The sequence below is a fragment of the Triturus cristatus genome, chromosome 2_2 (assembly GCF_964204655.1).
Source record: "Triturus cristatus chromosome 2_2, aTriCri1.1, whole genome shotgun sequence".
NCBI classification, from domain to species: domain Eukaryota; kingdom Metazoa; phylum Chordata; class Amphibia; order Caudata; family Salamandridae; genus Triturus; species Triturus cristatus.
Window position 1 is genome coordinate 1,018,860,869 of NC_140582.1, and position 12,730 is coordinate 1,018,873,598.

The window sequence follows — 12,730 nt, forward strand, 5'->3', positions numbered from 1 at the left end:
TGATGGTATTCCGTCATAGCGTCCTTGTCGGTGGTGTAGTCTTTGGGACTCTTGCTGTTTCTCCAGGCATCTGCAGGTGAGTCTAACTTCTTGGAGAATGGTGGTGAACAAAGGTGGCTTTTCTGGGGCGTTGCTTGTCGGGGTTGCAAAGCGGGGCGAGCTTGTCTGCGCATTTGGCGATCCAAGTGTATAATTCCATGGCCGCAATGTTGACGTTGGTTGAAGCGGACGGGGTGTTGCCGTTGAGGGTGGAGTTGAGTTGTTCCTCGGTGAATCGGCTCCAGTTCCTATGTGGGGGCACATAGCAGGTTCGGGTGGCTTGGGTTTGTTGACGAGGAAGTGTTCGCAGTGGTGGTCGGTCCAGGGGGGCTGCATGGTGTGGCTGAAGTGAACGCTGCTACCTTCAGCAAACATGGGGCGAGGGTGTGTCCTGCGCTTGTGGGTCGGTGTGGTGATGAGTTGTTTCAGTCCGATGTTGGCGAGGTTGTCCCGGAGGGCAGCGGAGTTGGGGTTGCTGAGGTTGTCGAGGTGGAAGTTCAGGTCTCCGATGAGTATGTAGTCCATGGCGGCAATGGCGTGGGGTGCGATGAGGTCGGTGATGGTGTCGGCGAGAGTGCTCGGGGGCCGGGTGGTCTGTAGGGGAAGGTGCCGCGGAGTGTGGAGTTCAGGCTGGTCTGGATCTGGAAGTGCAGGTGCTCGGTGGCGGGGATGTTTTCGCTGGTGGTGATGCCTCTTCCCGGGTGGTTAGGGCGGTCCTTCCTCTGGATCTTGTACCCATCTGGGATGGCGATGTCAGGGGCCGAGGAGGCATTGGTCCAGGTTTCCATGAAGAAGGCGATGTCAGGTGGGAGCGAGTCCAGTAGGTTCCAGATTTCCGCGGCGTGTCGGTTAACGGAGCGCACGTTCAGGAGCATGCATCTTAGGGCGTCGGGGTGTTGGTGTCGGCAGTGTAGGCAGCCGGAACGGTGGTGAAAATCTGTAGGCAGTGGTGGCAGGAGAACTGCCCGTGGGTCGTGTATATTGTGGCCTTCTGGCAGTTGTTGTTTCTTACGGTGTTGAGTGCGAGGAGGGCGGCTGTGTTGTAGCGGTAAATGGTTCGAGGTCCAGGGTCCCTGGCGCTGGTCGCGATCGGGTCATGGGCGGGCGCAGATGGGCTTGCCTTTCGCGCGCCCGCCATTAAATAGGGGAGGGGGAGCGATGTGTAGCTGGGAGGTGGGAGCGAGACCATCTGGGGGGAAGGGCCAGGGGGCAGCAGCAGCGGGAACGGGGGCTGTGGACGATGGAAATTAACTGAAGCGCAGTGGTAAGGCAGAAGTCAGGTGAAGAAAAGGAATCACCTCTCAATGCAGGCGTGGGGTAGTAGAGGGGCTGAAACAGTCTGGATCACGGTGGAGGGGACGAGCAACCAGCGGCAGACAGCAGCCTTGAACCTCCCAGGTGGAAGTCCGAGGTCTTGGCACGGCCCAGTGGAGCTGCTGGGGAGAAAGCAGGCCTAGACCAGAGGTCAGGGGTTTTGCTCGCGCTCCCCCGCAGCGGCCGCCATTGAATAGGGGAGGGACGTGTAGCTGGGAGGCGGGAGCGGGGACCGTCAGGGGGGAGGGGCCGCAGGGGCAGCAGCGGCAGAAAAGGGGGTTGGGGATTAATGGAAATTAAGAATACAAAATAAATTAATTAACCTGAAGCGCAGTGGTGAGGCAGAAGTCAGGTGAAGGAAAGGAATCACCTCTGAATGCAGGCAAGGGGTAGCGGAAAGGCTGAAGCAGGCTAGATCACAGCAGAGGTGGGCAGCATCAGGGACGAGTAACCAGCGGCCTTGAACTTCCCAGGTGGAGGTCCGAGGTCTTGGCACGGCACAGCGGAGCTGCTGGGGAGAGAGCAGGCCTAGACCAGAGGTCAGGGGTCTTGCACCTGAGCCTTAAATTAATTAATCCATGTTCCAATGTTGTTTGTAGTAACAGTTTTGTTTTGTTGTCGGTCTAAGACAAGCAGTCGCAGCTGACTGCAAACTTTTGGTGAGAAGTGTGGGGTTTTAATCAAGCAACCCTGCTCCCTGTCCCACCGCCACACCCCAGCCATGAGGCCTGGTCCTCGAAGGCAGCAGAAAAGAGGCTGTGGCGTAATCTCTAGAACTATTGATTTAGTACTCGGGGAACCGAATTCGAGACTTGGTGTCACTGGAGAACAAACCAGCACCAACTTCACAGTACATATTTTTTAAGGATTTCAAATAGCACCATATGTTTAAAATACAGGAAAAAGATAAACAATATGGCACCATTTTGTCTCATCGCTTTATTGTTCGATGTTAGGTGTCCAATGCCCTAAAGCTCCGGCATAAATAGCAGATGGTTTAAACAGCAAATTACTTATTTGGTGGCTGTGCAGCTACATGTACCTCTTTTACATTTTAAACTAAAAAATGCTCTGAATTTCAAACGGACAGTGCCTTTGAAATATGATGAGCAAGATTTTTCCAAGCTGGTCATATGGAGTGCCTGGGCACACTAGTAAGGTTGTGGACCGAGAAGGGGAGTGAACGTTTGCCACCCACACCTTCTAATCCCCATGTCACTGAGAGCACATAAAAGAGTGCATAAGATTACCACAATTGTTGGTTGTTTTTTTAAACCCATTTTGCTTTCATGCAGAAAAATGGTCTCTAGCGCTCACACTAAAGCAGCGCCCAGAAGCGCTGCACGTTCGCTTAGTGCAGACCACTGTGACAGTGCTGCCTCTGACAAACCCTCTGGGGTCCAGTGAGCACAGCACAATGAGACTGGAACCAATCGCTCTTCGGTCACTTGAACGGCCTCTCTCTAAAACTATCTCGACAGGTTTCATGTCGATAAGAGGTGTTTAACAAGCATTTGCAAAACAATAGGACTCGCATTTACGAAAGACCTACTGCATTGCAACACGGACAACGGGAGGGGGTGGGAGGGAAGCACGGACATGGGAGTGCGGGCAGGGCGACGAGAAGGCAGGGACAGAGTAGTGCTCACAGTCTAAATAACACCTACTGTAATGTGTAACACTTGAAGTAAAGGGGCCAGTAGCCATGGGAGGGTACAAGGCCATAATAAGGAGGGCCTAACAAGACTCATAATCAATCAGACGGCAGCATTTACGAAATACAATGACACGAGCCAATTAAAAACATGGGCAGAGCTTCCACAGAGCTTCCACTCCATACTGCATGCCTCGCAAAGCGAGCAGCGCATGTGCGCTGCTGCTACAGGCTCGACCTAAAAGGAAGAAGAAAAATATCCATTGCGTTTTTACAGGCCTAGATTATACATCTCTGGTGTGACGTTTGTTGTTAGTTTGTTATTTAGTGTTGAACAATCCTAATTAATTAAAACTTTATTTCCGATTATTTCCAAACTAATTATTCACTTTAAATCGCAGGCCATCTTCAATTAATTAGAAACCCAAACAGCATAGCCCTCTGGTAAGTAAGAAGTACATTTATACCTAAGGAAATTCGTGACCTTAAATAGCCTGGACATTTATCAAATCATTTACTTTTAATATGTTCATGATGATTTCCAATGCTTCATCTTCACCACAGACTATGGAAAGTATCGAGCGGGAGCGCCCCCAGTCCAGCTCTACACACATCATGCGGTTGTTGTTATCAAAGTCCACACGTGTTGGCACATATCTGTAAAACGATATTAGCACAACGGAAAATATCACTGAGAATAATATAAATGAGTCCTTTTTTGTAGAACGCCCAAAATGTGTTAAGTTATCCCACGTTAGTCCTATTATGAAACAGTTTTGATAAAGGCAAAAGTTCAGAAAAACTGTTTTCTTTTGTCGACTAAATTGAGACTGGGGACAGCTCTTTCTTACAAACACAACTGTTCCCCCAGTATTAGGAATACGAATACAGTAGTACTTTGCCCTTGAAGATTAACTCCGCCATCGCTTGGTATATCTAACACAAACATTGACTACGTACAGGTGCCCAGCAAAAGGATGCACCCCCGACCCTCCCGCCCAAGTCTCGCATATCTCACAGATACCAATTGGCCTAGGGCTGAATCGGGGTCCCCTTAATGAATGGGGGCCCTGATCAGTAGACCGCTTCCATCTCTGCATCGCAGGGTCTAGCGCCCTCCCCCCCTTTCCGGTTACGCCCCCGGCTTATTTGACCTCTAGTCTGATAAATTATTACACAATGCTTACAAACCAACAAAATACACAGGAACCTATGAGTGTATCGCTCAGGACTGAAACAAACCGAATACAGGTTAAAAAAAATCAAACCAGCCTGTGTCCGAATCATAACACAGGCCGCACCTCCCACCAAGTACCTGTTTCGTCCGGCATTCTGGCACTCTGACTCAGCTCCCACCCACTAGAAGTCCGTCACCGACATGACAGCTCCGGCGGCGGGGAGATTGTGCTCAGCCAGTATAACTGTAGGAGTCCATGGAAGAAGTTAGGTTGAAAACCACAGGTTGCTTTGCAGGGGCAGCTTCGCCACCGGCCCAAGCCCTGCAAGCAAGGTGCCGCGTGTCATCTGACCCTCACTGGGCTTGGAGATGGGCCGGCCTGCTGCCAAGTTATTACTGAAGTCTCTTAAAAATAGACCGCTTCAAACACTTCTCACGTTCTCGGGGAATCCATCGGGAGCGGCCACAGAAATGCATCCATGCGTGACTGGCCTCGGCGGTATGCCTAGCATGTCCTCTCAGACTCGGCCTCCCCTCACTGACAGCTCTGTGTGACACCCGCGAGCAGACAGAGAGGCGGGATATGCGGCTCTCGCAGAGGCCTTCAGAATCAAATCTCCCATTGTATGCCCCACGCACGCTTCCTCGGGCCAGGCCATGCCAACCGCACCACTGCCTGGCAATTTTGCGCTGGTGCAGTACAATATTGTTCCAGTTACCAAGAAACATTTGCACCAACCGACGTTACACAGTGTTGCACTAGTAATCCACAGAGCTTAATTTGTAAAATAATAAGTGCCGGGGCCAGACGTTTTGCTCAGAAGCACGCGGCACATGCTATCGAATGTTGGGTTGCCAAATACCAATGGAGCGGGTCTCGACACCACCTCATGTCTCTTTCATCCATCACCAGGCACCCCCCGCCTCTCTGTCTCACACTCACTCTTAACATATCCCTGCTCTCGCCCCAGTTCACTTTTTCCGTCTTTCTCCCCCGCCCCCACCCCACACCCCCTTCTTTCCCTCTTGAGTGTTTTACTCTCTCTTGCTCTTGGTCAAAGACTGTGCGGAAAATAAGTGGTGGGCCACAAAAATGAGGGCCGGTGGTCCCCACCTACTACCACCGGCTCCAATTAAGCATTGAACCCATCCCAAATCTATGCACGTGCTAGTCATTGAGAATGGCATTACAATATATTGCCTCGATTGTGCGGAAATGCCAGCTCCCTTTCAAGGAGCACCTATTTAGCATCTTGTTGTTGCTACAGATAGATTCACACAATGATGCGGATGTGATTTCATTTTCGTGGAAATGAAGTATTGTTCACAAAAATGCGTGCGAATCGCACCGTAAAACCAATTTTATTTCTATCTAATGTTCCATATGGCAGAAGGAACGCCACTGTCAGCTAAAATCAGGACTTTAAAAACTACAAGCACTTACCTAAAACGCGATGATAGAATGATGCCGGTGTTTCAGTATTGGCTTCAGCAGGGGTGTTTGGCGAGCGAAAACCCCCGGAAGCCTCAGTTCTTCCAAGAATGGAGCCAGTCGGCAGGTTTTGTGCAATATCGTAAACAAGAAAAAACAAAGCAAGACTTGCTTTAAAGGGTACAGAAGTGCATGGCCGGCTGCCACAGGCTGCAGTGTGTGTCACACAACAAGCACAACACACACGTACAAAATCGGCCTTTCCTACATGGGGCATTTCTACATGGGACCCTGATAGTGCCGCCACGTATGTTTTCTACCACTGTTTTGAACACCCCATATGCCACATCCCACAGTGATAGTGGGGACGCACATAGCACATACCTGTAGATGGTTAAAGGTGAATCATGGGGGTGTTTTTCACCTCGGGGATCTGAGAGACATAAGGTTCAAGCTTTGCACTCCTTGGCTATTTGCTGTCACTACCACCTCTCAATGACAACAATCGTTGCTATTTACTGCCAACCTCCTCTCATTCTATGTGGTATTTTGACTTCACTATATCTTTCAATAAGATCGATACACGCAGACTGTTGCGCGTGTAGCGTTTCTAATGCTCTAATCTGCATGCTTGCGCGGTCGCGCTAAATGATTACAGGAGCCGGTATTTTAGACTTTACACGCGGCTCCCGACTGCCGCGCTTAGGCCACGCCTCTTTATTTATACTGTTACCAGTCTGCCAGTCCTTTCAGGTTACACCATATAGTCCGCCAACTGGGACGACGGTGCCGGGTTCTTCCGCAGGCTGTAGCGGGAGTGGCCGCCTCTGGGTAGGGCCACCTCGGGGGTTCTGCGCCTTGGGGTGTTATGCTCCTCCCGGGACGGGGAGCAGCCGGGCAGGTTACCCCCAGGTGTGGCTGGTATAGACTGGGAGTCACAATCTTCACCCAGACCGTCCTCCCCCTCCTGGTCTCCGCTCAGCTGGTCGGGGCCGGGTCCCTCTGGTTCGGCCCCGGGACGTGAAGGTGTCCCTGGATCGACTTTTTTAAAGAAGGACACATCTCGGGTGACCGGTTCAGCTCCTCTTTGGGCGGTCACCATCGTGCCTGTCTGGCGGGTGACGATCCACGGTTGTGGTTCGAAAGGAAGTCTGAACTTGCTGCCTGGGTAGCGGTCCTTCACATACACTTGATCCTGTCATTGTATCGTGGACTCCTTAGCTCCCCTTCGTCGGCTGGCTTGGTCATTCGAGCGCGTCCGATTGGCTAGAGTCTTTTCATTAGTGGCTTGTGCCGGAATCCAAGTCGGGTGGTGAGGGATCGTGTCACTCACTATTCTTCCCATGGTGGCTGTTCCTGGCGCTGCCTCTGTTGTGACTTGGGGGGTCATCCGGTATTCCCTCAGGAAGCTGTAGATCGCCCTCTCCAGTGGAGATCCGTCAGCCATGGCTATGCGTATGGTTTTGTTGAGTGTCCTCATAAACCTCTCCACCTCTCCATTGGCTTGGGGCCATCGTGGTGTCACCTTGCGATGATGGATACCCCAACTCTTGAGATATTCTGCAAACTCCTGCCCCTGGAAGGGGGGTCCATTGTCAGTCTTGACCACCCCGAATATGCCATGAGTGGCGATGGTTTTCTCAAACTTCACTATTACTTCGGTGGCTGTCTGGCTCCCCACGATTTCGACCTCTGGGTATTTGGTGAAGTCATCGATGATGACCAACGCGTACCGTCCATCTGGGAGGTGTCTGAAGTCGGCGATCACGCACTCCCACGGTCTCTGGGGGTTTTCTTCGGTCGCCACCGGGTGAGGGCGATCCGGCTGTCCTGCCCCTTGGCACCACGTGCAGGTTCTCACCGCCTGCTCAACCATCGCATCCATGCCAGGGAACCATACCTTGGCTCTGAGCCTGCCCTTCATTTTCACCATTCCTTGATGCCCCCTGTGGGTGAGGTCTACTGCCTGTTGGGCAAGGCTGGCCGGCATGACCAGTCTCGGGCCACGTAGAAGACATCCTTGGGCGTCGACGGACAGTTCACCCTTCACTCTCACGATGGATTCCAGTGTCAGCTTGGCTTGGGGAGTCCTCCGATTTAGCGATTCTTGGATTATACTCCAATCCCACGACCTGACGGCCTCCGCCGCTGCTCTCAAGCATTCATCGCCTCTCAACGCTTCTATGATTGCGGCTAGGCTCATCGGGAGGGGTCGTGACCGCTCTGTCACATACCGGACGTACTCTGTGTCCTCTGCCTCTTCCTTTTCTTCCGTTGTGGCTTTCCGCGGGTGCCTTGACAGATAATCCGCCGGGTTCGTGGCCCCCGGTTTGTACTCCACCCTGTAGTCGTACCCTTGTAGTTGGAGTATCCACTTTTCGATCCGGGGTGGCGGCTTCGAGGCTGACCCTTGGAAGAGAGGTATGAGGGGCTTGTGATCGGTTGTCACCGTGAAGTGGTGGCCGTACACATATACATGAAAATGTCTGCAGGCCCAGTGGATGGTAATGGCTTCTCGCTCGATTTGCGAGTAACGCTGCTCTGTCTCGGTCAGAGACCTGCTTGCGTAGGCGATGGGGGCCCACTCTCCGTTGATCTGGAGTTGAGTCAACACCGCTCCCAGACCAAAAGGGCTTGCGTCCACCGCCACATTGGTGGGGTTCGCAGGGTCGAAGTACGAGAGGGTAGTGTCCGCCGAGAGGGCCGCCTTCGTTGCTTGGAACGCTTGCTCTTGTTCTGGGCCCCACTGCCATGTGGTCGACGACTTGGTCAACTCCCTGAGGGGTTTGGTGAGGTTGGAGAGATCCGGAATGAAGCGGCCGCAGAAGTTGACCATGCCCAGGAAGCTCCTGGCCTCCGAGATGTTTGTTGGGGCTGGGGCTTCTTGGACATCCTTCACCTTGTCCGGGTCTGGGGCCACTCCTTGATCCGAGAAGGTGTATCCGAAAAAGCTAATCTTGTTCTGCAGGAATTGACACTTCTCTCGGTGCAGGGTCAGGCCTGACTCCTGAATCCTTTTGAGGACCCCTCTCAACCGCTGGTGGTGTTTCTCTATGGTTGACACGTATATCAGCAGGTCGTCGCTCACATTGAGCACGCCGGGGAGCCCGCTGAGGACTTCTCTGATGGTATTTTGGAATACCTCGGCGGCACTCGAGATGCCGAAGTTGAGACGCCGATACCGTCTGAGGCCCACATGTGTGGAGAACGTGGTTATGTACCTCGAGTCCGGATGAAGTGGCAGCTGGTGATAGCCTGATCGTAGGTCCATCTTCGAAAACCACCTGGCCCCGTTCAGCTCTCCCAAGATGTCATCAATGGTGGGCGTCAGGTGTCGTTCCCTCTTTACTGCGGCGTTGGGGAGGCGCATGTCCACACAGATGCGGACTTGTCCTGGCTGTTTCGGCTTCCTGGTGATGACGATCGGGGATACCCACGGGGTTGGCCCGCTGACCTTCTCAATGATGCCTTGTCTCTCCAGGGCCTCCAGCTCCTTCTCGACCTTTTGCCTCAGATGGAACACGATTCGCCTGTGCCTCAGCGCCACTGGTTGGACCGACGGATCGATGTGTAAGGACACTGCCTTCCCTTTCAGGCATCCGATGCCTTTGAAAACTTCTCCGAACTCTTCCATGATGGTGTCCAGTTCTTCCTCTAGGACTGCCATGGCAAACGAGATCGGTCTCAGTTCTTCGGCCGATTGCCCGCTCAGCAGCATCCCACTGCCCTCTTCTGTGACATAGATGGTGGTGCTGATCCTCCTCTCTCCATGTTGCAGCTCTGTCTTGAAGCACCCGATGAGAAGGATGGGTGTCTTCTGGCTGTACGCAAACACTCGGATCTTCGCCTCTCGCAGCAGAGGCTTGGTGCGCAGTTGGTGGTAGACATTGGCGGCCATTAGCTCAATGGATGCCCCTGTATCAATTGTCGCCTTTACCTCCTGTTGTTGGACCAAGATGCGACATTTTGGAAGTCTGCGCTTCTTCTTTTGTGGCTGGTTGATCGCAAACACATAATGGACTGGGTACTCTTCGGTGTCATCGTCCATGTCTTCGCTATCCGCCCCCTCATGCACCGCATGGGCCGCCTCTTTCTTGACTCTGGTGGACCGGCACACCGCCGCAAAGTGGTTCATCCACCCGCAGGCGCTGCACTTTTTCCCTCTGGCGGGACAGTCTTGCATGCGGTGGGGCTGGCCGCCACAGTATCCGCATTCTTTCTTTTTCGTCTCCGGTTGTCTTTTCCCTCCGGCCGGTCTCCCTTTGGGCCGTACCACGTTCACCGCTTCCGCCACCTGCACTTGTTCTGTCTTCACGGGGCGATGTAGGGCTGCTTCCATGTGCGAGGCCCTCGCCTGCGAGAGCTCCTTCGACCGTCCGAGGGTGAGGATGTCCGCGAGGGTCTTTCCTTCTTCCTGGAGGACCGTGACCCGGAGCTTGGACGAGTAGCACTCTTGTATGATCTGCCCTCGGATCTCCTCTTGCTCATCTCGGAACCCACACGTGCTGGCTAACTCCTTCAGTCTGCCGTGGAACGCATCAAGGGACTCTTCTGCCTCCTGTTTGGCTTGACGAAAGATGAATCTTTCATAGTCTCTATTCGCCATGGGTTCGAAATGGGCGTTGAGAGCGTTCAGCAGCGTGTGGTAAGTCTTCGGCGTTGCCTCCACAAGGGTTTTGTAGATGCGGTGGATGTCTTTGCCTCCTAGGTGGAGTAGCAGTGCTCTGCGCCTTTCCCTCGAGATGCCTGCCCCTTCGAAATAAATTTGTAGGCGGTCTGTCCAATCCCTCCAGCGTGGGGCAAGGGACGACGGGGCACCGTCAACGATAAACGGCTCAATGGCGGGAATCGACGCCATCTTGGTACGTGCGCAGCATGCGGTGGAAGCCGGCAACCTCTCCTCTTCATCGAAGACGATCGGTGGGCACCCCCTTGTGGGCGTCGCGCGTGGTCCCCCACCGTGCCTCTACACCATCCAGTGGGCGCGCGTACCTCCAGGAGTCAGCATAGGGGCCCTCAGGGTGTTCAGGGGCTTGGGCGATCCCACCAGACTTGGGCCTGCTCTGGGGTAGAGTGCGGCCGTCGTCAGGCTCCTCGTGGCATCAGGCCTGCCACCACCCAGGCGAGACATACCCCTCACAGGCTGCAGGATGGGGCTCCAAGGCTCTCTCCGTGTCTCCACAGGCTGCAGGATGGGCCTCCAGGGCTCTCTCAGTGTCTCCCACAGGAACCACCAGCATGCTCAGCGGGTTACCACTAGGATGGGACACCAACCACAGGCCCAGGATACATGTGTGGCAGATGTACCACACAGTGGGGCATATATACATCAATGCAGGGCTCAATACACCCCTCGTCGCCAGTGTAGCGTTTCTAATGCTCTAATCTGCATGCTTGCGCGGTTGCGCTAAATGATTACAGGAGCCGGTATTTTAGACTTTACACGCGGCTCCCGACTGCCGCGCCGAGGCCACGCCTCTTTATTTATACAGGCTAGCGTCTGACGTCACGCGTCAGCGCTAGCGCACCCCGGCAGCGCGGAAGGCTAGAACGCCTCGCGCGTGCCGGACATTACAGCACAGGTTGGCCCAGCGTGACAGTGACGCTTGGCTCCGAGTTCAAATGAACAGGCACAGTGGCATCTCTGTGCCTGGCTGGCCCCACTCTTGCCGCCTACATAAAGCCTATGCCAAAGCCATGGGGGGGCTCGGCTTTCGCTTTCCGCATAGACTGGGGATCTGGCATTGCGGGACATGCAGCGTTTGTGAAACGCTCTTTCAGTGTATCTTGGCCTAAGCGGACTCATGTGTTCGTGGTTTGAAAAAAAGAGATACATAAAATGGCGCGGGTCGAGGCGTGAGAGTGCTGCGAGTTCCACCAGAGGCTCCTCTGCCTTGCAATGCTCAGACGAGGCAGAAGCAACTGAACGCTCCATAAGCGGTGCTGGGGTGAGAGGCCCCGCTCTGCTCTTCGTAGGACACTATTCCTTGTCCCTTGGGTCATCAGAACGTTACTTCAATTTTGAAGTACAGAGCGATTGTGTACTTTGGGAAACAAGCACACGTTGAATGTAATGAGCAGCTGAAGATCTGCAGATTGGCGGTGATTGGGCAGGGGCTCCACAGACCTCTGGGGTCACAGCAGTGGATGAGGCTGCAGTGAATGGCTCCAGCTGCGCTTTGATGCGTGCCTCTTGAGGCGGCGCCATGCAGGGCAGTGAAGGGTGTACTGTACCTCCTTCCTCATACACTTTGGATTCCTCTCCATTGCCAGATATCTGTGGGACCGTTTTATTGCATTATACATTCAGGCAACAGGTACAAAAGGGTTTGAGGGTTGAATGTCAAAATGCTAGTAAATCTAAGGCGGGGGTTATATTGGTCACCACCGATGTGACTAATGAACACCAGTGTTACCAACAGAAACTATGAAGCAGGTACTAGACAAGGTTTGAGCTGTACTGCGGAAATAAGACGGTGGTAATAGCGAGCAGAGCACTAGCCATAGTCACTGATATGTGGAGATTTAGTGAGAGGATGTGGCCTAACGGCTAGATATGGCGATCTCGAAGCTGGGAAACCGGGTTTGAGTCTCGGCAGGGACAGCCTAACATCCTGCGATTCTGGTCAAATCAATTAATCTCCCCGTGCCTGACAAAAAATATAGGAATGTGCCCGTCTGTAACGCAACAAGTGCTCATGTAAAGCGCTCTGATACTTTCGGATCTGGTTCGTGTTATATAAAACTCCTCCCCAAAAAATGGACTCGATGTGACAAGTTTAAGCCACATACTTTGCATTTGCTGGCCAAATAAAAAAACTATTTGAAATAAGAAGGTGAATTAAAAAAAGAGGCGATGCTGTTATGTTTGGGTGGAGCAAGTAATTGTTTACTTATTGCTAATAAATGTGCACTTATTTATTTACATACAAGTCCCATGCTGTCTCTTGGTGTTGCTCCTTGTTTTTATTTATTGATCTTTTGTCTCTACCAGTCTGGCTTTGTAGTAATGAGCATGTGGGCTGCATCTGAAAGCAGCATATTGCGAATTCTGTGCCTCAGCGAGGGAACCGACATTTACAATGCAGGGGGAGCCACACGTGCTGTTCTCACG

At 53.0% G+C, this 12,730-nt stretch overlaps 1 protein-coding gene across 10 annotated transcripts in view; it reads right to left on the reverse strand.

The window, feature by feature from the left end:
• ABLIM2 (actin binding LIM protein family member 2) overlaps nt 1-12,730 on the reverse strand; it is a 918,768-nt gene that overhangs the window by 743,033 nt on the left and 163,005 nt on the right. For 2 of the 10 annotated variants that reach the window (XM_085642473.1, XM_085642470.1), the window contains exon 1: nt 4,323-4,529. The exons of 4 other annotated variants lie outside the window; for them this stretch is intronic. In XM_085642473.1, coding sequence (XP_085498599.1) covers nt 4,323-4,338 — 16 coding nt within the window. In that variant the 5' untranslated portion in view covers nt 4,339-4,529. Of the gene's footprint in view, nt 1-3,525; nt 3,665-4,322; nt 4,549-12,730 lie in introns of those variants that run through there. 4 more of the 10 variants (XM_085642475.1, XM_085642476.1, XM_085642472.1 and 1 more) reach the window with 4 other exon arrangements.